The sequence below is a fragment of the Lates calcarifer genome, linkage group LG5 (assembly GCF_001640805.2).
Source record: "Lates calcarifer isolate ASB-BC8 linkage group LG5, TLL_Latcal_v3, whole genome shotgun sequence".
Taxonomy (NCBI): domain Eukaryota; kingdom Metazoa; phylum Chordata; class Actinopteri; family Centropomidae; genus Lates; species Lates calcarifer.
The window spans coordinates 19131413-19153345 of NC_066837.1; the positions used below are offsets into that span (position 1 = coordinate 19131413).

Genomic DNA, 21933 nt, shown 5'->3' on the forward strand with positions numbered 1-21933 from the left:
TACTGCGCTCAATTTATTTTATTGAACTAATAACCATGGTCACACCCTACATCCTTTTAAACTGATCTTTGTCAGACAATTATTAGTTTTTGGCTGTGTAGCTCTGTCAGTGTACAGACATGGTTTTGGTGCAAATAAACACTTTGTGTCTGAAGTTACTGTGAACTTTTTCTTGTTAAACCAGACTATGATCTTTTCTTGACTTTAATCAAGCAGTGTGAGGTCTTAAACATGATATGATGATTTTAAAGAAAAGTTTAATGATGCTGTAGTCACTACAGAAAACACATGAACATTTTACTGTTCAGTATCAACATATTTGTGACCCATTTCCTCATTTGTTAATAGAAAACAAAATCTGATTGAGATTTAGTGCCCTTTAAAACGTAATGGCTGTTGTAAATTAGTGGTATAAGAACATTATTCTATGACACATTTTATCTAGAGCCATGCTGCTAGAGTGGCTAAAAATACTGAATGAGTTGACTTGATTTCACAAATCAAAAGGAACAAACACATGATAAATACTGACTTCTAGTTTCAGGTGCTGACGATGTAAAGAAGAGTTCCTGCAGAGCTGCTGCAGTGTCCACGGTATCAGCTGTGATTGGGCAATAGAGGCACTTTGGTAAAGGTTAGGGAAAAAATGTGGTTTTGGTTGAATGCAAATAAACACATTGTGTCTGAAATGACTGACACCTTTTCTGTGTTAAACCACACCATGATCTTTTCCTGACTTTAACCAAGTGCTGTGAGCTCATGAACATAACCATAAAAACCATTAATGATGCTGTAGTCACTACACACTACAAATATTCTGGCAGAAAACAAATGTTGTCTATGAAAACTTAATCTGATCAACATCAAGTTTCCTATTGGCTGTTGCAAATTATTTCTCTATAATCATTATTCTCAGAGAAACAATATCTAGAGCCAAAATAAGTTTACGCTACACAGTTTTATTTGATTTCACATGGAGCAACAAACACATGATAAATACTGACTTCTAGTTTCAGGTGCTGAAGATGTAAAGAAGAGTTCCTGCAGAGCTGCTGCAGTGTTTCTGGGTCTGCTGTGTCTTCTCCTCCTGGCTGGACTCATAACTCTGGTTTTCCTCTGTGAGTAGAGAGTTGGTAAGCTCATAGAGTGCACAGCAGGTGATAATGGTTAACAGTTTGTTTGTTTGTGCCAAACACAGACATCCGAGGCAGGTCTGAGTGGGAAAAGGAGATGGTCCAGATACAGACCGACTACAGCAACCTGACTAGAGAGAGAAATGAGTTAAACAACAGCTACAACATCCTGGCTGAAGAACAAGACCAACTTCAAAAAAGGTTTGAAGAGATGAACAATGAGAGAAAAGATTTTCAAAGAATGATTCAAGGTAATTATTTATTTCTTCATTTTTGCTGACACAACCACTCAAAGTTTGATTCAGTGCTTATGTGCTTTGTAAGTTCATTATTGATATATCAGCTTTACATGGGAAAGGTCTGTCAGCAATGATTGCTATGACATTTAATATTCATGGTCCTCAGTGGATAACTCTTTGATGACCCTCTGGTCCTCCATCTAACATGGACTAGGAAAAAGAACCTCACAGTGCTTCAGAAATATCTTTCATCTAATGTATGATTCTGTGTGCACTGCAGCTGTTTCACAGCCTTTTATATTCTAAGCCATGTTATTCATTTATTTTATTTTTTACTAAAGAACTAACATGGAATAGAAGAAAGCATCTTTCAGTGCTTCAGTGCTTCCTTCATATTCATCTAATGTATGATCAAAATGACACCACATAGTTAGTTGGTAAGCAAATAGAGCCCACAGCAGGTGATTATGGTTAACAGAGTTCAGGTTTACTGACTTCCCCTCAAGCACTGTCAACAGACCAAAATTCAGCTCATGTGCATAGGCAGATTGTAATGATAGTATTATTATAGATATTTTAAGTCTCTCTCTTCCAAGGATGACCCCATGAGGACCTCACACTTACAACACTTATTTATGATATTGAACACTGCTGCTATTTTATAGCCTTTTAGACTCTTAGCCGTGTCATATTTTTTATTTTTGAATCTGGTTTACTAACAAGTACTTAAGAACTAACATGGAATAGGAGAAAGTACCTCACAGTGCCTCAGTGCTAACTTTACTTTGTTGGTGTTGAGTGTGTTTTTGTGGTGTTGACACAGACAAATGTCACTGTGGGTGCTGGAGAAGTTTTGGCTCCAAATATTACTACATATCCTCTGAGCAGAAGACCTGGGAGGAGAGCACAGAGGGATTGTCGGCAGAAAGGAAACTGACCTGGTGATCATCAATAGTGAAGAAGAACAGGTGAGACAAAAATACCCTATATAATATTCAATTAGAATAATTTAAAATTATTTATCTAGAATTCATTTATGAATTTTACTGTTTCTGTGTTGTTGCAGCAAAAGATGGCACCAGCATGCTTAATTATCTTAATTTTTCTTTCAAATAGCAATTTCTTATTGATCTCAATAAAAGAGTTTGGATCGGGCTGACTGACCAAGAAAAGGAGGGTGTCTGGAAATGGGTGGATGGGACAGCTCTGAGCACAAGGTATCAAAAACAAGTATTTGACAATTTATTTGCATGATATTTTGGACTGGAGAGTTTTATACTGACCGACAAACCAACACTGACACTGTTGTCCATAGAGCCTCACTGCTAGTGTGGCTAACACAACATGAGAAATGATATAATTTACTCACCCTGAAGCTGGAGCTGAGTACAGTCAGCAGAATCACAGTCCACACAGAAACTGTGAAGAAAAGTGATTTCTGCTCTGTTTTCTCTTCACAGGAATTGGTTACCTTCACAGCCTGACAACTATAGAGAAGAGGATTGTGCAGAGATGAAAGTGAATGTCCATAGATCTTTTTTGAAATGGAATGACATACCTTGTTCACAAAACAATTACTGGGTTTGTGAAACAGTGGATGTATGACAAGAAAATGTGACAGTGAAATGTACGTTAAAGCTGTTAATAATTTGATCATTGGAGATGATCAGATAATGTGTTTGAGTCTAAATAAGAGTCCTACACACTTACCAGGTTATCCATTGTGTCTCTTTGATCTCTGCTAAATGTCTTTGCATATAATATTTCTATGGTAAAACTTATGTTCAGTATAAACATTTTCAAATATATTTGTTTTCAATAAACTTTTGAACTTGTCAAATATCTTATTTCACTGTCATCCTTGTAGAATAATTTTTTTATCTTATGTTTCACTGTGAAAAGGTTAAATGAAGCTACGTTGAGGTGACAATCTCAAGATTATGTTTTACTTCTGACATGGCTGCACTACTAACCTGGATGCTTAATACCAGCAATTGATCTTGGAGGTAAAGTGTGCAAAATGATTTTGAAAAAATGGTGTATTGTATTAATAAAAACATGTCCACTGCACCATAATAACATGAGCATCTATTATCATAGATTTCAAGTATCTGCAATTTAGGAATTATTTCTGTCTTCATTTATTTCTTGACATTTTACTGTAATAATCTAATATATAAAATGACGATGCAAGGTAAGTTGGAACCAATTTTCCGCTCTGCTGAAATGTGTTGTTCTACTGCGCCCTCAAGTGGTGGAGGACTGCTATCACATCCTGGGTCCATAATTGTTATTGGAAAAGTGAATTTATTTGACTGGTTGAAACATTATTAATTTGAGGAAAGAGTTGGGCTCAATATCCACTTTGCTCCATTTCTCTAAGATGTATACTTTACAGATATGTTTTGTTTTTGTCATGAGATCTGTTTAAATGATGATGTTGTCCTGTGTGTGGACATAGCCTTGAAAACTACATATCTAAACTTTCAATCAGGGAATAGTTTTTGTGGTTTCCTCTCAGTGGCATGAGATTTGCTGGAGAGTGGGAGACAGAGCCTCTCTGACATATAAGCCAAGGTCCAATAAAGAATAAGAACAATATGACTGAGGACACTGTCAGATGTGAACATTTCTACATAGTTAGACATGGGTTTGATCTCAGGTCTGTTGCAGATGGGACTGAATAAAACATCAGATCACAGAGGTGAGATGTGTCCTGTAAAAACTGGTGTGCACAAAATGGAGGCTGAGGATTCCATGGTTGCTATGTTTGTCTCCAGGTGCATCATTTCTACATGATCATCTTTTGAACGTAAACAAAACATCAAATGGTCAAGGAAAAGTTTCTCTCAAGTTTCACACAAGGACTAAAAGACTCAGAGAAACTGACAAAAGCAACACAACAAACTTCCACCATGGAAAATGTGAGATTTGATTTCTATGTATTTTACCTACATAAATTACATGGTTTGCAAGGTATAAAATAAGTTTACACAGTCACAACTATAAGAGCAAATGAACATGAACATTTACATGTGCTTTACTTACTGTGGTGAAGTCTATTCTCAGCACAGCAACACCACAGCAATGCTGCTCGGTCTCAGCTATGCCTCTTGCAGACACACACTGATCTCTGTCAGCTCTGAGCTCTAATGTGCTGACCGCAGACCAGTGTTGACAGTTAGCTGTGATCTGAGCTGTGGTCTGTTGATCTTTAGCCTGCTGAAAAGTCAAAAGAAAAAACTTAGACTAAAGATTTTTGGTTTCATTTCATCTCAGTTTAACTGTAGTTTCAGCCATTATTATTTTTCCCATAAGAACCCATGGTGACACAGGTGTCACCAACCTTTTAAATGCTGTGGAAAGTTCCTCATAATTGACTTTTAACTCATGAAGTCCCCCAAAAATAAAAAGTTATATTAAAAAGTGAAACTTTTTTGGAAATGTGTTGCATGTGGTCCATTTAGTCTGTTTTATATCCCCCATAATTTATAATTTTTCTAAAGAGGAGAAAGGAGTCTGGGCGCTTATGGGTTTAAAAAACAGTAAATATATTTAACAAAACAATATCACCATTCAGTGAAGAAGCTTTCTGGAGCACGACCTTCTTGTAGCCGATGGAGTTGCCCAGCTGTGATAAAGCAGCTCTAGAACAGTTACTGAAGGGATGCTGTGGTGAGATTATTTTTCAAATATGATCCTAAGATTGAGAATTAACTTAATTAGTCTCAATAAAAATATTAAATGAACTTAAATAATCTGAATACATACAATGATAGGACTGAATTTTGGCCAGTTTTCTTTTAACTACACCACATGTTTCCAAAGAGTTTTGGGTCATTTTTGGATCAAGCCATCATTTCTGGGTGAGATTTGCTGTTATATAGTTAATGTAATAGGAGACTGTGAAGTGTTATCAGCTTTCCTGCATTCACTGAAAGATTCTCAGGAATTGGAGGTTACTTCCTTCTAAGGACTGAGGAACAGAGTCAGGAAAAGTTGCTGCATATGAAAGAAAGTCAAACAAGATGTGAGACAGGACAGAAAAATATTGTATATAATATAAATAGTGCATGTTTTTTTTTTATGTCAAATTCAAATCTGATTTAATCCATTTTTGGCCACTAGATACACAAGAAATGTTTACTTTCACATCCAGCAGACATAAAGTAAATCTAACATTCATATCTATATGGTATCTGTTTCTGGCCGCCTCATGTGATTACTCGTTACTTGTTTTTTCTATGGGTAGTGTCCACAGATAATGGGTGCCTCAATGTTCAGCTAATTAAAATTGTGGTTTGAATTATTTGAATTATGGATTATTAGGATATTTTCTATGCTCCTGTCCTTCAGTAAAACAGATGCAAATAATAATAATACATATAGTACTGGTACAACAGAAACTACTTGTGGTCATACATCCCTCCAGCCCTCAGTTTCCTGTTGAGCAGAGAATCAAATGTGTGAATAATTGTGCTGCTATCTGTTAACTAGGTATCATAGTTGTCTGAGCACAGTACAAGGCACACTCTCAAGACCCTGAGGATCATTAACACCTCAAGACCAAACTGAACTAGTAATATACGAAATGGATCAACATATCTACGGCAATGTAGAAGAACCATCATATAATCGACGCAAGAGGAAAACATTTTCAGAAAATATTTATGAAATGAAAACAAGAGTCATGCTCAGGGACCACACAGGACTGGACCTGCACTCTCAGGTAATGAACATGCAAACAGACACACAGCTTTACATATAATCTAATAGGACGTTGACTGCAGGTTCATGCAAATACTGTATGTGGACATTCCTTACACACAGACACACACAAACACAGAACAGACAATATTTTCTTTAAAAAAAAAAGAAAACTTGTCAAAAAAACATTGTTCATTAATGGGGATGGTCAAAGGTCGGAGAAAAGAGTAAGAGTCTAGTTTCTTGTCATTTATGGTTTTAGCTTAAGACCAGAAGAAACTTACAACGGATGAATACATGTCAAAAATGAAATCGAAAAGCAAAGTTACAATATGCTTAGCTCTGTCAATGTACAGATGTTATGGAGAGGACATATCAATAATCTACCTCGTTTAGATTAAATAGCAGTATTTTAAAACTGAAGGGATTACACCTACACAAACCCAGCATGAAGAACAAATAGTTTATATTTACTGCAGAAAAAACAGAGAAAAATAACATTACAGACCCACTTTGACATTCTCTCATTCTCAGGCATATAGCAGTGCTTAGAGCAACATACTACTATCAAAATGAAATATAAATATATGTATCTATTGAGTTGTATTGTGACTGACCAACACTGCAATAGAGCAACTTGGTTGCCTAGAAATTACATCCATATAGACTAAATTACTGGTTGGATCATGATCATGTTCATGGTTTTTAGTTAATTCTTTTTTTTAACATAAGCGCTGTATTTATGAACTGAGCCAGATGCACAAAGAGGCAGCTGGGGATGGCAGGACCGTGTTACCAGAGATCAGGGTTTGTGATCACAGTCTCCCCTGTAAATAAACACACTGTGTCTGAAATGACTGTGACACCTTTTCGTGTTAAACCACACCATGATCCTTTCCTGACTTTAACCGAGTGCTGTGAGCTCTTGAACATAACCATAAAAACCATTAATGATGCTGTAGTCACTACACACTACAAATATTCTGGCAGAAAACAAATGTTGTCTATGAAAACTTAATCTGATCAACATCAAGTTTCCTATTGGCTGTTGCAAATTATTTCTCTATAATCATTATTCTCAGAGAAACAATATCTAGACCAAAATAAGTTTACGCTACACAGTTTTATTTGAGTTCACATGGAGCAACAAACACATGATAAATACTGACTTCTAGTTTCAGGTGCTGACGATATAAAGAAGAGTTCCTGCAGAGCTGCTGCAGTGTTTCTGGGTCTGCTGTGTCTTCTCCTCCTGGCTGGACTCATAACTCTGGTTTTCCTCTGTGAGTAGTGAGTTGGTAAGCTCATAGAGTGCACAGCAGGTGATAATGGTTAACAGTTTGTTTGTTTGTGCTATTACAGACACCCGAGGCAGGTCTGAGTGGGAAAAGGAGATGGTCCAGATACAGACCGACTACAAGCAACCTGACTAGAGAGAGAAATGAGTTAAACAACAGTTACAACAACCTGACTGAAAAATTAGAGCAGCTACAGACCAGCTACAACATCCTGACTAGAGAGAGAAATGAGTTAAAGAACAGCTACAACATCCTGGCTGAAGAACAAGACCAACTTCAAAAAAAGGTTTGAAGAGATGAACAATGAGAGAAAAGATTTTCAAGAATGATTCAAGGTAATTATTTATTTCTTCATTTTTGCTGACAAATCACTCAAAGTTTGATTCAGTGCTTATGTGCTTTGTAAGTTCATTATTGATATATCAGCTTACATGGGAAAGGTCTGTCAGCAATTATTGCTATGCCATTTAATATTCATGGTCCTCAGTGGATAACTCTTTGATGACCCTCTGGTCCTCCATCTAACATGGACTAAGAAAAGAACCTCACAGTGCTTCAGAAATATCTTTCATCTAATGTATGATTCTGTGTGCACTGCAGCTGTTTCACAGCCTTTTATACTCTAAGCCATGTTATTTATTTATTTATTTATTACTAAAGAACTAACATGGAATAGAAGAAAGCACCTCTCAGTGCTTCAGTGCTTCCTTCATATTCATCTAATGTATGATCAAAATGACACCCCCATCACTTGTAAATGTATGAATTAAGGAACAGTTAAGTCACTGATTCACTTGAAATAACTGTGTTTGCTCTTTCAAGGGGCTAGTTCAGGACATGAATGAAAATTGATTACTGTGAATGATGATGTTACTTTGATGGTGTTGACACAGACAAACGTCACTGTGGGTGCTGGAGAAGTTTTGGCTCCAAATATTACTACATATCCTCTGAGCAGAAGACCTGGGAGGAGAGCACAGAGGATTGTCGGCAGAAAGGAACTGACCTGGTGATCATCAATAGTGAAGAAGAACAGGTGAGACAAAAATACCCTATATAATTTTCAATTAGAATTTTTTTTTTATTATCTAGAATTCATTATGAATTCTACTGATAAGTACTCAACAATGATGAAAGCACACCTAGTGTTTTTGTGCTATTGTGTTTAACTATCATGTCTCATGTATCTTAATTTTTCTTTCAAACAGCGATTTCTTATTGCTCTCAACAAAAGAGTTTGGATCGGGCTGACTGACCAAGAAAGAGGAGGGTGTCTGGAAATGGGTGGATGGTCAGCTCTGAGCACAAGGTATCAAAAAACAACAAAAAGTTGTGTTATAATTACAGTAAACACAAAGAACAGCTGAGGCAGATGGGAATGACCAGGTATTTTGTCAAAAATCTAGTTGACAAATTCCAATTTTGACCGATGAAAAGTCAGAGGATCACCAAAGTAATTAGAATTCATCCTCTGGAGACCATGGTTGTCTGTAAAAAATTCCATGGCAATTCATCAAATCAAATAACAAATTTCAAAAGTTTCAGAAAAACAAGTCAGGCAGTTGTTCTTATTAACTCACAACTCCAAAGTAACAGTGGGGACTGACACTTATCATTATTCTTCAATCTCAGTCTCATTTAATGATGTACACATAACAATAACTCAGCTGTATTATTTGAAGTCAAGTTTAGCTCTCATTGTCATGATATGTGGATGAAAGTTTTAGATGAATATAATTTACTCACCCTAAAGCTGGAGCTGAGTACAGTCAGCAGAATCACAGTCCACACAGAAACTGTGAAAGAAAAGTGATTTCTGCTCTGTTTTCTCTTCACAGGTATTGGTTACCTTCACAGCCTGACAACTATGGAGAAGAGGATTGTGCAGAGATCCCAGTGGATGACCATGACCCTTTATTGAAATGGAATGACATACCTTGTTCACAAAACAATTTCTGGGTTTGTGAAACAGTGGATGTGTGAAAGAAAATATGACAATGAAATGTATGTTAAAGCTGTTAATAATCTGATTATTGGAGATGATCAGATTAAAGTGTGTACTCTGGTTCTTGTTATTGAGACTAATTTCAAATATATTTGAAATATATACATTTGCTTTCAATAAAGTTTTGAACTTGTCAAACATCTGTTGTGTTTCACTGTTATCCTCAAAAATAATTCATTATCTGATGTGCCACAGTGAAATGAAGCTTGTTTTATGTTCACTTCTGACATAACCTGGATACTGTGTGATCCGTGGGGCATGTGTGATGATGCCATCAAGTGTCTGTTGCAGTGGATCATGTCTATTTTTCCAGTATCACAGATGGTAGTTCCCAGTGTGTAACAACACTGCATTGTATCAATAAAAACACATCCACAGCACTATAACAACATGAGCATGTATAATCATAGATTTATACTCATACATTAACTAAAACATTTCCAATATCTGCAGCTTGGGAATCATTACTGTCATGATTTATTTCTTGACTTTAATTTTTTTTGTAATAAAAACTGTGAGCAGCATATTTACATAATATCACAGTAATGTAGTCTATTGTCTATTGTTTGGACTAATTGTGTACTTTATTCAGTTTTTATTGATACCATGCATCAACCTTACCCACTGAGAATAGTTTAGTGATATCCCATATAAAAAGTAATCAAATTCCTGATGTAATATTGCTGAGTGTCGTCTAGTGTCATGTTGTTTAACCCCCTTTTCCATACTTTTGTGTGGTTGTTCATTAGGGACACCAAGCATTAATCAGAACAAAGTCAAAATTAAAAGAACATCGATAGCAATTATTTTTATGGCTGTTTGTTACAGTGGCCCAAGCAAAGTACAAATCACATACAAGAGCGACAGCACAAATTTCATATATGATGTTATATATCAGAGGATTGCAGAGTCACAATCAGGAGCATAAGGATGACAATCTTTGGATGTTCAACATCACAATTGGACATCATTAGGCTTTTTTCACATCTTTTTCACCTTTTTTAATAATGGGAAAAACACAGGTGTTACTAATAATATTGATGATGGCTTAGAAAATCCAAGACAGGTGTAGTCAGTGATCCACAGATATGTAGCATGTCTTCTCAAGTTCCATTGCAGCTGATAAATAATACTGACACAGTTCTGCATAAGTCAACATTTGTCTTCAGACATTTTCAGAAAATTTGTAGAAATAACTGTAGACATGTGGCACAGTTTGCTGGCCAAAATCAGGAATTTTACACATACTAATTCTACTACTACCTAGTATGACAGGGTTTCTGTGCAGCCCATGATGCTCCGGGACTCACAGGCCATTTCTCTTACCACCTGCAAGAGCCAGTTTCATGTAGTCTATCTTTTACTGCTCCAGGTCAGTTTTCACAGTTTCTAGTTGCCATGTTAAAAAAAAAAAGGTCAGCATCATCCATTTATCTGCAGAAGAAGAGCTGCAGAGAATCAAGACAGCAGATTTTATGAGGGACCCCAAGGGACATAATTCAGAATTACCTTGTACATACACGTGACACCGAACTCATTCATATTATATACTGAAAACCTATCATACATACCAGTAAAAAGCTCTTACATACACAACTGTTTATATAAATATGTGTGTGAGAACATTTTTTCAAGTGTGTGTGTGTGAGAACATTTCAATATTGTGTGTGAGAGAACATTTCAGTTGTATATGTAAGAGTTTATAATTACTTGTATGTGTGAGAGATTTCAGTATATAATGTGAGTGAGTTGGTTTCATATCTGTATGTGCATGGTAATTCTATATTACGTCCCTAGGGGCCCCTCATAAATCATGGCTCACTGTCACACTGTCATGACTTACTGAGATACAATACAACACATCCATGTAATTAGCAACACCTGTGCTTCTTACTATGACAGGTCAAAGTGTCTGCTGTGAAAAAAAAATCCTTGACTCATTACACAGTACGTAGGTCACTAAAGAGTCTCTACAATGAAGAGATATAAAAGTAATTTAAGTGCTCTTATGCTAAAATAACACAAAATGTCAGAGCCACTACAACAAACTGTAACATTGTCCACAGTGTCCATCTGCTTCCATGGAGGTCAATAGCTCGCTCTAATTTCTGATCTGCTGAAATGTTTAGTTGTTCTGCTCCCTCAGGTGGTGGAGGACTGCTACAACACCCTGGAGCCATAATTGTCAAAGGGAAGGTGCTTGTTTTCTCCTACGACTGAGGACACTGTCAGATGTGAACATTTCTACATAGATAAACATGGGTTTGATCTCAGGTCTGTTGCAGATGGACTGGATAAAACGTCAGATCACAGAGGTGAGATGTGTCTGTAAAAACTGGTGTGCACAAAATGGAGGCTGAGGATTCCATGGTTGCTATGTTTGTCTCCAGGTACATCATTTATACATGATCATCTTTTAAATGTAAACAAAACAGTGAAGAAAAGTTTCACTTGACTCTGTTTCCTCAAAATTATCACTTCTGCTGAGAACTTCCTCCATCCTGACAAAGACTAAAGACTCAGAGAAACTGACGAAAGCAGCACAACAGACTTCCACCATGGAAAATGTGAGATTTGATTTCTCTGTATTTGACCTATGAAACTTTCAGAACCTTTAAAGATGACTCATGTTTTACCAGCGAGCTCTGTCATGAACACTCCCTCTGTCTGAGGGTCACATGGTGCAGAAATTACATTGATGTGGAATTTCAATTATTAATTCTTATTAAGGTCATTATTACTGTAATGATACATACTGTCAGTACTGGATTGCACCTGCTCATATTTATCTATTTGTTTAAAAGAAATTTGGTTTAAAGAATTAAAAGCAGTACCTTACTGACAGTAACGTCATCTTTTGTATTTCAGTTTGCCAGCAGATATCTTTACTAATTACTTGGGTAAAATCTTCTTATAAGTCTCCCTTTATAAAGTAATAGGATTTAATGTATTGTAATGTTTTCATGTATTGTTGTTTAACAATCAGCTTTTATTCAGAGATTTTTACAATGTGAACTTCTTTGAGCTGCTGCACGCAAAAGCACATTAAGTCAATCACATATACACACACATTACATTATGTTCTTGATCTGACACTAACTGGTAAATGGATCCATCTCACACAACCAGTGCCGCTTGCTTCCACAGGGGGCGTCGTTCCAGTTGGCCAGCACTGGGTTAGAGTGATACATCTCCACACAGTCCTCTCTGTTGTTAGGACCACCACGATCTGGCTGACCAGACTGCCAAAATCTAAAGGACGATACAATGATGGAGGTCAGAGAGGTGCAGTTTAAATTTTCATGTTGGATTATCAAACTGAACCAATAAACCGAGAAGAATACTGTACACCTCCACAGTAAAAAATTATGCACAAATGTTTCACATTAAAAGACAAAGTCCCCCCCTTTATTGATTGATTGGTTTTAATAACATCATAAAAACATGATCTTAAACATCTGCAGGAAGTGGTGAGTTTCATAATAATAAGAATCATGATAATTAATAAATGAAAATGTTATCACTATTAAAAATAAAAACTCAGAGCAACTCTTAAACTGAGTATTTCTTGGCAGTGCTAACACTGATTATTTTGTATGAGCCCAAGCACTGCTACAGCTGCCTAAATAGCACTCATCTCTGTGTTACTGATATCTGATGTCTAGCAGAGAGATTGAGGGTTGTCCTAAAGGCCTTACGGTTTAGTCAGCGCAGATCCATCCACCCATTTGAAGGTCCCACCTGTGTCGTGCAGACCGATCCAGAACAAGAGATTAGAAGTCCCATCCAGACGGTACAAGTCTCTCTGTTGAGATTGAGACAACAGAATGACCATGACTTCAACAGTTGTTCTTCAACATCAATGAATATCTCTCTGTCTCTCTCTCTCTCTCTCTCTCACACACACACACACACAGATTTACTGTTCAGTACCTGTTCCTGTTCAGTGTTGATCACGACCAGGTCAGCTCCTTTACTCAGACAGTATCTTCTGCTTTCTTCCCATGTCTTACTCTCACTGGAGAGAAAGTAACATCTGGACCTGATGTTCTTCCAGTCTGTGGGACACTGCTGAGAGGTCACAGAACCACTCAGCTCTGGAAGGTGAAATAAACAAACCACACATCACATGTTAGGCTCTGATGCATTTGGGTGCAGTACAGACACAGATGCTATTCTTACTTTTACAATTGACAATAATAATTAGAATAATATAAACATAACTAACAATTTCTCACATAAAGGTCTAACATGCTGCTGATGCTAAAATGATTAAAACATTCATATTTTATGTTTTAGACAAACATTTAGAAAAACATTTAGTATATTTGTTGTTAAAGTAAGAACTGAAGTCAACTTTGATTTGATTTGGTGACTTAAACCAATTTTTTTCTTACCCCGTAGTATCATTTTCAGTCTGTCCCTCTCCTCCTCCAATGTCATTATCCTGTTGTTGAGTTCAGTGTTTCTGTTTTCAAGCAGGTTTTTATCTCGGGTCAAGGCATTGAATCTCTCGTGTAACCTGTTGCAATCACCAAGCCTCTTTTGATCATAATCAATTCCCAACTTCTTCTTCTGGTTTTGGTCAGTAATATGAGTTGTGTTGCAGAATGGGGGAGTTGATTCCTTGTTGGAGTACACTGATAATAAAAAATAAAATAAAAAACAGAAAATTGTTAAATTCTATTTTTTTTAATGAAATCTAAATAAATTGTTTTTTTTTCCTTTACAACAAATTGTGACATTACACCACTGAGTGTTGTTTGTGCAAAATTGTGGTGTTGTCTGTGCAGCTGTCTTAGCAAATTTCAGGTTACACAATGCCATGTTTTTGAAATACACATTAAAGGACAAGAAACCACACTCACAAGTAAGACGTAAAGAAACATTGAGAATGGCTTGTGTGATACACAGCACACCAAAGCTGAGGAAAAGCAGCTGAATGAATCTTCTCTCTGCAAAATCAACACACACAGACCAACAACAATCAAAGTCCATAACAATAGTAGCAGCCATGATCTATTGTTGATGTATTAAAGACAGAGACACGGCACCTCTGCTCTTTGGCAATGTTCATGTTTACTATGTAGTTTATTGAGTTATCTTGTTAACTCTAAGAAACCACTAACATGTTATAATGGATATTAACATGTTAACATGGATAATTACAGCTTGAGTCTTGTAGGTTTTGTCATCATTTCTATCAGTTGCAATTACATCACTCTCACCAAATCAATTCCTGAGATCTGGAAACATGCAGCATTTCAACACAAAAGTGTTGTAAACACATTATCCACATTACCCGAGCCAGTTAATTTGAAAGTGAAACCAAAACGATGTCCAGAAAGATAATCTAAGACACTACACAATCAGTATCCTGAATAAGGCTTTATCTAATGTAACCTGTAGTTACGATGTCATGATTATGTCAGGTCATCACTGTAGGTAACCAGTTAGCCAGGTGGGCTAATGTTTTCAACTTAAGACAAACACACATGGAATTCACTGGTTACAGTTCTCTTGATCTTTTGGTTTCAGAAATGTGATTGAAAAAAGTGTGCACTGTCAAAACACCTTAAAAGGAAATCCTATCATTACTTCCTTGATGTGGTGTAATTCATGTCCTGTACCTCATGTCATGTCTTGTGCTCCAAGTTAGTGTTGACTTTTAAAGATTTTAACCAAGACAACAAAGTTCCTCTAACCAACCTTAACCAAGTCCTTTTAGTGCCTATAACCACTGTATTGCTATGAGCTGTATTATGAACACATTGTATGTAAACATTGTGCTGATGCGTTCAGTTAGAACATTTTGCAGTTTTACAGATCAAACTGTTTCCTTATTATATCCTCCTGAGAACCAAACAAAACAATTTCTGTTTTTGTGTGATTTCCTATCTATTTGGGCCAAAAAAAACACCTTACAATTTTAATTTTTTTAAACATATTTTTTATTTTAATTTCACAGCATGTCCATTGTAGAGGACAACAGGACGATATCTGTGTGAAAATAGAACTAAATTTAGAAAACAAGAAAAAAGGAGCAGATTATATCTTTGGCTTGGAAGGGTAACTCCAAATACTTAAGAAAGATAAAGGTGAACAAAATGTCCATTATAAAGGACATAAATGAATGGGCCAGGTCTCAGGAGGATATTGACATGGTGCTAGTGTGGCTAAACATACAGAAAACACTTGATGATCAAGTACAAAGACTATATTGACCAGTGCTATTTGACTGTACTGTGTGTTAATATTAAGATGATGAGTGTTATTACCTGTTTGATTTGTATTCCTACATTTTTGTCCACATCTCGGTTGCTCGTTCACAGAATCCAACATCTCCATTTGCTGCATACTCCTGGTGGCCTCTGCAGTATGTGAAACTTCAAGTTGATATGATTGGCAAATTGTGTGTTCCCTTTTCTGGTGTGTGTCTTCATCATAAGTGACATAACACACTCAGCAGACAGTTTTGGAAGAGCACAAAATAACAGAAGAAACAAAAAGGAAATCAAACATGTGATTAACACTACACTACATTTGTTTCCCCTCAAATTCAGTTTTCTTGTTGTGGAGTTGAATATAACTCAAAACTAAACTACCTCAAAAGTCTTACGGCATCTATGGGAAAAAATAATGACAGGGTCAGTAGAAATGAATATGAACCAGGGTGCAAGAGTTTGACGACAGAGGTTTTGAAAACTAATTCCTTACTGGTACATACTGCATTACATGGAACATGTGTGTTTGTGTAACACATTCAAGACAACACTTCCACCATTGTGCATCATGAAATGACCAGTGTGAATTGACTCAGCAATCATAATACATTGGCAAACTAGACAACTTGGTTGAACCTGAAAAAGCAGGCGGCACAAATAAAACTCACAAAGACAGAAACACTTTTGTCTGCTCCACCAGTCTTTACTCCTGTCCATGAAAAGAAGTTTCACTTGTGTTGAAATATGTGACTGTATGAGTGCCACAACATTAAACCCGACCATTATCCACTGCTGTTTCAATTTATAGAAAAGCAAAAATTATATGCAGTGCCATGCTGTAAGGGGCAGTACACTAAACCTTAAAAGTGATGCTGTAGAGACAGATCTGTGGGCAGGAGTCCACAGATCTGTCTGAGTGTTTAAAACAACATGACCATCATCTCCGGTAACCAGTTGACAAATTCTCTACAGCCTACTTCTGCTTCGTGTTAGTTAAAAGATTGGGACACAGCTTTGGCAGAGGACCTCGAGAAGTGTAGGCAGTGTTGGAAATACTGTGCTGCAATATAGCATGACATTGTGTTTCTATTGATTCTATTGTCACATGACTACATGACTAGATAAAAACATATACATATACATAAACATATATTGATATAAATGGCTCGCAAGGAGTCAGACACAGAGGCAATGGCCTCACAGCTGGCTGCCGCCTACTCTCTCTCCCACAGAATGGCATTTTACTTGAGCCGTACTTTACTGCTGCTCAGGTAGGAAGAGGGTGGCCAGATTCAAGTTATCAAACAACACAATACAAATAAACAAAGGATTCTGCTAAAACTCCTTAGTTATTGCTGCCATCACAGCTATGGGAACACACACACATATATATCCATAAAAGCACCAGATTTAACAGAATGTCATTTACTGCAAAATATTTTCACTCTCCCTCATGCAATTTAACCATGCCCAGCTCCTCACTGCTAAGAAGCCTTAAATGTAAACAGCCGATGTACAACATTAAAGGAAGAACTTCAGCAGACAAAAAAAAAAAACAACAAAAAAACCCACCAAATACAGCTGACCCAATTCAACAGACCATGCCCCCCCCGGTGACACTGATGGCATGCACATTAAATTACCTTAACATAAATGAGTGAGAAAAGGTGTAATCATGCTTTCCTGTTTACATTCTGTGTACCAGAGTAGAGTGTTTAAAACAACATTACCTTCTTTTGAAGCGCACAAAGGAGGGAAAAGGTCTAAAGACACAAAACTCCAGCAACACTTATTGTATATGGCATAATTTTACCTTTATTAATGTTTTGCTCGTGGCCTTAACTCTGACGAAGGTCACATGCTGAAATGCGTCACTCTTGAACTATTGGTGTCCAAACAGATAGAGAGATAGAAGTTGGTTGTCTTGTGCATGTGAGATCATGGTTTCACATGCTTTAAATTCATTACAATTTCACTTCCTTTGTTTGCCTGACGTCTAACCATGAAAATAAGGTTTGAGAACTTCCTCTTTTTCTTTCTCCCAACTCTAAAGTTATATTTTCTGACCATAGCAAGAGGCAGAAGCATGGAAGGTAATGGACTGCTTCAGGAGAACAGACCTGATAAAGATGAATCTGACATGTGCTGAGTAACTGATGACCATCATCTCCGGTAACCAGTTGACAAATTCTCTACAGCCTACTTCTGCTTCGTGTTAGTTAAAAGATTGGGACACAGCTTTGGCAGAGGACCTCGAGAAGTGTAGGCAGTGTTGGAAATACTGTGCTGCAATATAGCATGACATTGTGTTTCTATTGATTCTATTGTCACATGACTACATGACTAGATAAAAACATATACATAAACATATATTGATATAAATGGCTCACAAGGGCCCGGATGTTACATCCATATAAGCAATATTACTATATACTTAACTCCAATACTTTAGAGAGTTTAAGAGTCTTACTGTGTAATAATGGCACTCTCAGAGCCTTTACATATCTACTCCTCTGCAGTGAAATATTTTAACAAAGCCACAAGTGCTTTGTCTTTCCATTTATTAGCTAATGTAATGTGTTACAAATTCCTGTGATTTTGATTTATTTCTCTTGCATAATCTGTGATTCATTTGTAAAAAATTAAAAGGTCAAGCTTTGCTCTGAGGCAAAGAAATGTTTTACTTAAGTGCACAAGTAATGAGAATTGTATAAAAAATTTACTAGTTTTAAAGAGGAAAGTGTAAGAGGATATTTGACTTAATATTTGGTGTGGATTAAACTCTAAAGTAATTGTTTGTTTATCAAAAATTTACTTCCTATAGAGTTTGATGAATCCTTGGTGTAAGACACAGGAAATTAGGAGCCTCTTTGACTTTTAACATTTTGCACTTTGTGGTTGACAAAGAATTTGCACAAGTTCTAGCTGGAGCAACTATTAAAAGAAAAAGAAAAATGTAACATAACCTCATAATCTCCTTGGCGGCAGTAAAAAATGAGAGCATGTGTTGCTTCATAGGAAAAGATAAGAGGAAGTGGGTTAAGCATCAGTAACATTCTTGAAGAACACATTCTTTGTCACCATTGTCAGTCTCCAGTCAGTAAGTAAAATATGGCGAGAGTTCTCCATAAAGAGCAATCTGAGATCCATGTGGACTACGTCAATGCACCTAATCAATTGGCCAGAGGCTCCCCCTCAAAGAACCACACAGGTAAAGACAGTGCAGTGATCTCTGCCGTGTCAGGTAAGACAGAAATCCTACAGTTGAATTCATATTTTCTGTTTCAACCATAAAAGCAGCACTGGACTAAAATGTATCTTATTTGAAAAAGCAAGTATAATCTGTTTTTCAGTATTTTCTGTATGTGGAAATGTATAAAAATTACTTTGGCCTTTTTACAACCTTATGACAAGCAGTTTGACTGAATTATCTGAATAACACTGAATAACAACAACCCGGACTGGATCTTTACATATCAGTCCATGTCCATCAGTCCACTGGACATCAAATGATTTTTCCGTGTGTGTTGTGTTGATGTGATTTCTGCACTCAGGAAGAAAACTCTACAGACTGGTTGGTGTGAGCTTTGGACTCCTGTGTATCCTCCAAATTGCTCTCAACATTTCCCTGCGACTTACTCTCTGTGAGTCGTTTAAAACTGTGTCTCTACTTTTGCCCCGTGTTTCCCCCGATGTTTTGGAAATTAACTATTTCATAAGAGTAGAAAGTGTATGTGGCTACCACCACAGTTTGAAATATTGCAAATACAAGATGACAATCACTTTATCTGTGCTGCATAAGAATTTATGGATGGCAAATATTCTGATAGAGACACAACTTTGGGGAAGTTTAGAAACAGAGACAAACAAGGCGTAATTACAGTGCATGATAACTGACGTGAGACTTGAAGAGGAGCATGGGACTTTCCAGTCATACTTCATGCCTCATATCTCCACTTTTAGAATAAGATGAAACCCAAGTCACAATTTTCAGCATGCAGACTTGCTTATACTCTTACATACATGAAATCACATATAAAGATTTGGATATGTGTTTCAGCTCTTTCAGACAGACCTGATAATAAGACATCAGGTGTTGAAGTCAATTGCAAAATTCTGGCTGATTCTGGTAAGTGTGAGGATTTACATACTTTATGGGTTTATGATACCCCGATACATTGTGTCATTGCCAAACACACTGATAAGATGATCCGCTACACATGTACAATATTTATTTATTTTAGTAACTCATTGAGATCAGAGTCCCTCAATTTACAATGACGTCAAGCAAATAAATAAATAAATAAAAAATACAAGATAAAACAAAAACAATCAAGTTAAAATAAGCATATAAATACAATAAATAAATAATATCACAACAGAATCAATTAAAACAGGTCCAAGCAGAGGATAAAAGGTTTAGGATTGTGGATTTAAAATGACCAAGAGTTAAAAATGAATGAATTTTTAAAGTGCTTTGTAGTGTGTTCCAGGTGGATGGGGCAAAAATGATCACAGGAAGAACTGCAGCAGAAAAAACAAACAAACAACAACAACAACAACAAAAAACCCATCAAACACATCACAGTAGAGCTGACCCAGTTTAACAGACCATGACTCAGTGAAACAGAAATAAAAACTGCAGATGAAAACAGATTTTTTACTGAAACATACAACTGAATGAAATCCAACTCACAGAGCAGCAGCAGGTGATGACTAATCAGAAATCAGTCATTTTATTCAATATATATAATAACTAAATGTAAAAGTCTAACATTGCTCCAGTTGCACACTCCAGGCTCAATAACGTTTGACTGTCTAGACTTTGTTAATTTCTGAGATATTGAAGGTCTCTCTCCCTCCATAACAGATCACTATTTTAAACAAGGATGGGTGTATTTCCGACCTAGTTTCTATTACATTTCCTCTATAAAGAAATCCTGGCAAGACAGTAGAGATGACTGTCTGCGGCGAGGTGCAGACCTGGTGATTATCAACAGCAGAGAAGAACAGGTGGGTGTGTTTTATGCATAGATATGTTTGAGATTAAGAAAGACAATATTAAGAGAGAAAGTGACAATGTAATGAATTGGTGTGGGATGAATGGAAATCTGTTTCATTTCTTCTGATTACTGTTTTTCTCTGTAAACAAGGACTTTACAAGAAAATTTCACAGGATCAGCTGGATCGGATTGACTCTCAGAGAGACAAAGGGAGAGTGGAAATGGGTGGATGGCACTCCACTGACCAAAAGGTTCACACTTTTACTTTTTTTATTCAGCTGCTTACATTGCACAGATGCATCTTAGGTTGTCTTCTTTGTTAAAAGATTATTTGTCTTTTGGGTTTCAGCTACTGGGGCTCTGGTGAACCCAATGATTATGAAGGCAAAACTGAAGACTGTGTAGAAATAAAGTTCCATGATGAGGAAAACAGCTGGAATGACATACCATGTGGAGATCAAAACTTCTGGATCTGTGAAAAGACAGTGGCTCTATAAGTCAGCATATAAACCCAAAGCTGAAATCCTCTTCATGTCTAATCTAAGTGTACAAATTTACATACAGTATATTCTATTACACAATAATGTGGCTCTGTACATGTGAATGAGTTGAACTTTGGATTTTGATGCTGTAACAATGCAATCATTTAATTCTGAGCTTTTAGATTGGCCTTAACTGCTGCCATCACCTCTGCTACTTGTGCAGAAGCAATGAAAATGACTATGTGTATGACTATTGGTACTGTATGCCTACAAAATACTGAGGCACATTTTATAAAAATAAAAATGTACAGACAACTCTGATGGAGCTATAATTCAAATGTCTCATTGTTTTAACTTGTAGCTAAGTAGAAAGCTAGATAGATGTAGATACATAGAGATAGCTCTAACCAAATAGGTAATAATTGTCACCTTAAAATACTTCCTGCCACATCCTCTAGTTCCTATTAAATATAGAGAAACATATGCATAAGTAGAGAGCACCAGCTTCTTTTAAGCTTCTTTCTTTCTTCTTTCTTTTAGCATATGGCTTGTCATGTTCTGCTACTTGTGCTGTGTGTAATGAAAATGACTTTGTGTATTGTATTGTACTAAACTGCAGATAAATAGATGAATAGTTATAAGCAAAAATAGAAATTACCATCATACAGCTTCCTGCCACATCCTCTAGTTCCTGTTAAATACAGAGAAACATATGCATAAGTAGAGAGCACCAGCTTCTTTTAAGACAGTATCACACTCTAAAGACTTTGACAGCTTCAGGCAGCTCAGGACAAACACTGAACTGTCAGTGCACCTGAACATCATGGATCAACGGCTGAATA

The 21933-nt window shown here is 36.5% G+C and overlaps 3 protein-coding genes and 1 long non-coding RNA gene across 7 annotated transcripts; 3 read left to right on the top strand and 1 right to left on the bottom strand.

Moving 5' to 3' along the window:
• The first annotated feature begins 897 nt into the window (after positions 1 to 897).
• Positions 898 to 11564, top strand: LOC127142438 (C-type lectin domain family 4 member M-like). Its single transcript, XM_051070282.1, has 6 exons — positions 898 to 1118; positions 1199 to 1384; positions 8271 to 8413; positions 8586 to 8686; positions 9216 to 9336; positions 11529 to 11564. The coding sequence occupies exons 2-6, from the start codon at positions 1231 to 1233 to the stop codon at positions 11562 to 11564; spliced, it is 555 nt and encodes a 184-aa protein (XP_050926239.1). The 5' UTR covers positions 898 to 1118; positions 1199 to 1230.
• On the top strand, positions 6050 to 7499 carry LOC108875818 (uncharacterized). Its single transcript, XR_001959926.2, has 3 exons — positions 6050 to 6101; positions 7255 to 7362; positions 7442 to 7499. It is a non-coding gene; the product is annotated as an uncharacterized LOC108875818 (long non-coding RNA).
• Positions 10176 to 17413, bottom strand: LOC108875776 (C-type lectin domain family 4 member M). Its single transcript, XM_018664907.2, has 7 exons — positions 17337 to 17413; positions 15661 to 15753; positions 14251 to 14337; positions 13780 to 14022; positions 13316 to 13479; positions 13081 to 13187; positions 10176 to 12634 (listed from the first exon to the last, which is right to left on the bottom strand). The coding sequence occupies exons 2-7, from the start codon at positions 15737 to 15739 to the stop codon at positions 12478 to 12480; spliced, it is 837 nt and encodes a 278-aa protein (XP_018520423.1). The 5' UTR covers positions 15740 to 15753; positions 17337 to 17413; the 3' UTR covers positions 10176 to 12477.
• A 1240-nt stretch (positions 17414 to 18653) lies between these two features.
• LOC108875780 (CD209 antigen-like protein E) lies at positions 18654 to 21423 on the top strand. 4 transcript variants are annotated; one of them, XM_018664917.2, is made up of 6 exons: positions 18654 to 18817; positions 19161 to 19250; positions 19667 to 19735; positions 20477 to 20619; positions 20760 to 20860; positions 20959 to 21423. In XM_018664917.2, the coding sequence occupies exons 1-6, from the start codon at positions 18718 to 18720 to the stop codon at positions 21104 to 21106; spliced, it is 651 nt and encodes a 216-aa protein (XP_018520433.1). In that variant the 5' UTR covers positions 18654 to 18717; the 3' UTR covers positions 21107 to 21423. The 4 variants fall into 4 exon arrangements, with proteins under 4 accessions (XP_018520433.1, XP_050926666.1, XP_018520434.1 ...); XM_018664915.2 differs by having other exon boundaries at positions 18658 to 18850; XM_051070709.1 differs by lacking the exon at positions 19667 to 19735.
• The last annotated feature ends 510 nt before the right edge of the window (positions 21424 to 21933 follow it).

Bases quoted from the DNA above. Each gene is read 5' to 3' on its own strand.
- LOC127142438 (XM_051070282.1), top strand. From the start codon at position 1,231: ATGGTCCAGATACAGACCGACTACAGCAACCTGACTAGAGAGAGAAAT. The intron at 1,385-8,270 runs GTAATTATTTAT...GTGTTGACACAG, and splicing joins TTTTCAAAGAATGATTCAAG to ACAAACGTCACTGTGGGTGC. The intron at 8,687-9,215 runs GTATCAAAAAAC...TTCTCTTCACAG, and splicing joins TGGTCAGCTCTGAGCACAAG to GTATTGGTTACCTTCACAGC.
- LOC108875776 (XM_018664907.2), bottom strand. From the start codon at position 15,739: ATGCAGCAAATGGAGATGTTGGATTCTGTGAACGAGCAACCGAGATGT. The intron at 14,338-15,660 runs GTAATAACACTC...TTGATTTTGCAG, and splicing joins TAGGAATACAAATCAAACAG to AGAGAAGATTCATTCAGCTG. The intron at 13,188-13,315 runs GTACTGAACAGT...CAATCTCAACAG, and splicing joins TCAACACTGAACAGGAACAG to AGAGACTTGTACCGTCTGGA.
- LOC108875780 (XM_018664915.2), top strand. From the start codon at position 18,718: ATGGCGAGAGTTCTCCATAAAGAGCAATCTGAGATCCATGTGGACTAC. The intron at 18,851-19,160 runs GTAAGACAGAAA...TTCTGCACTCAG, and splicing joins AGTGATCTCTGCCGTGTCAG to GAAGAAAACTCTACAGACTG. The intron at 19,251-19,666 runs GTGAGTCGTTTA...TATGTGTTTCAG, and splicing joins TTCCCTGCGACTTACTCTCT to CTCTTTCAGACAGACCTGAT.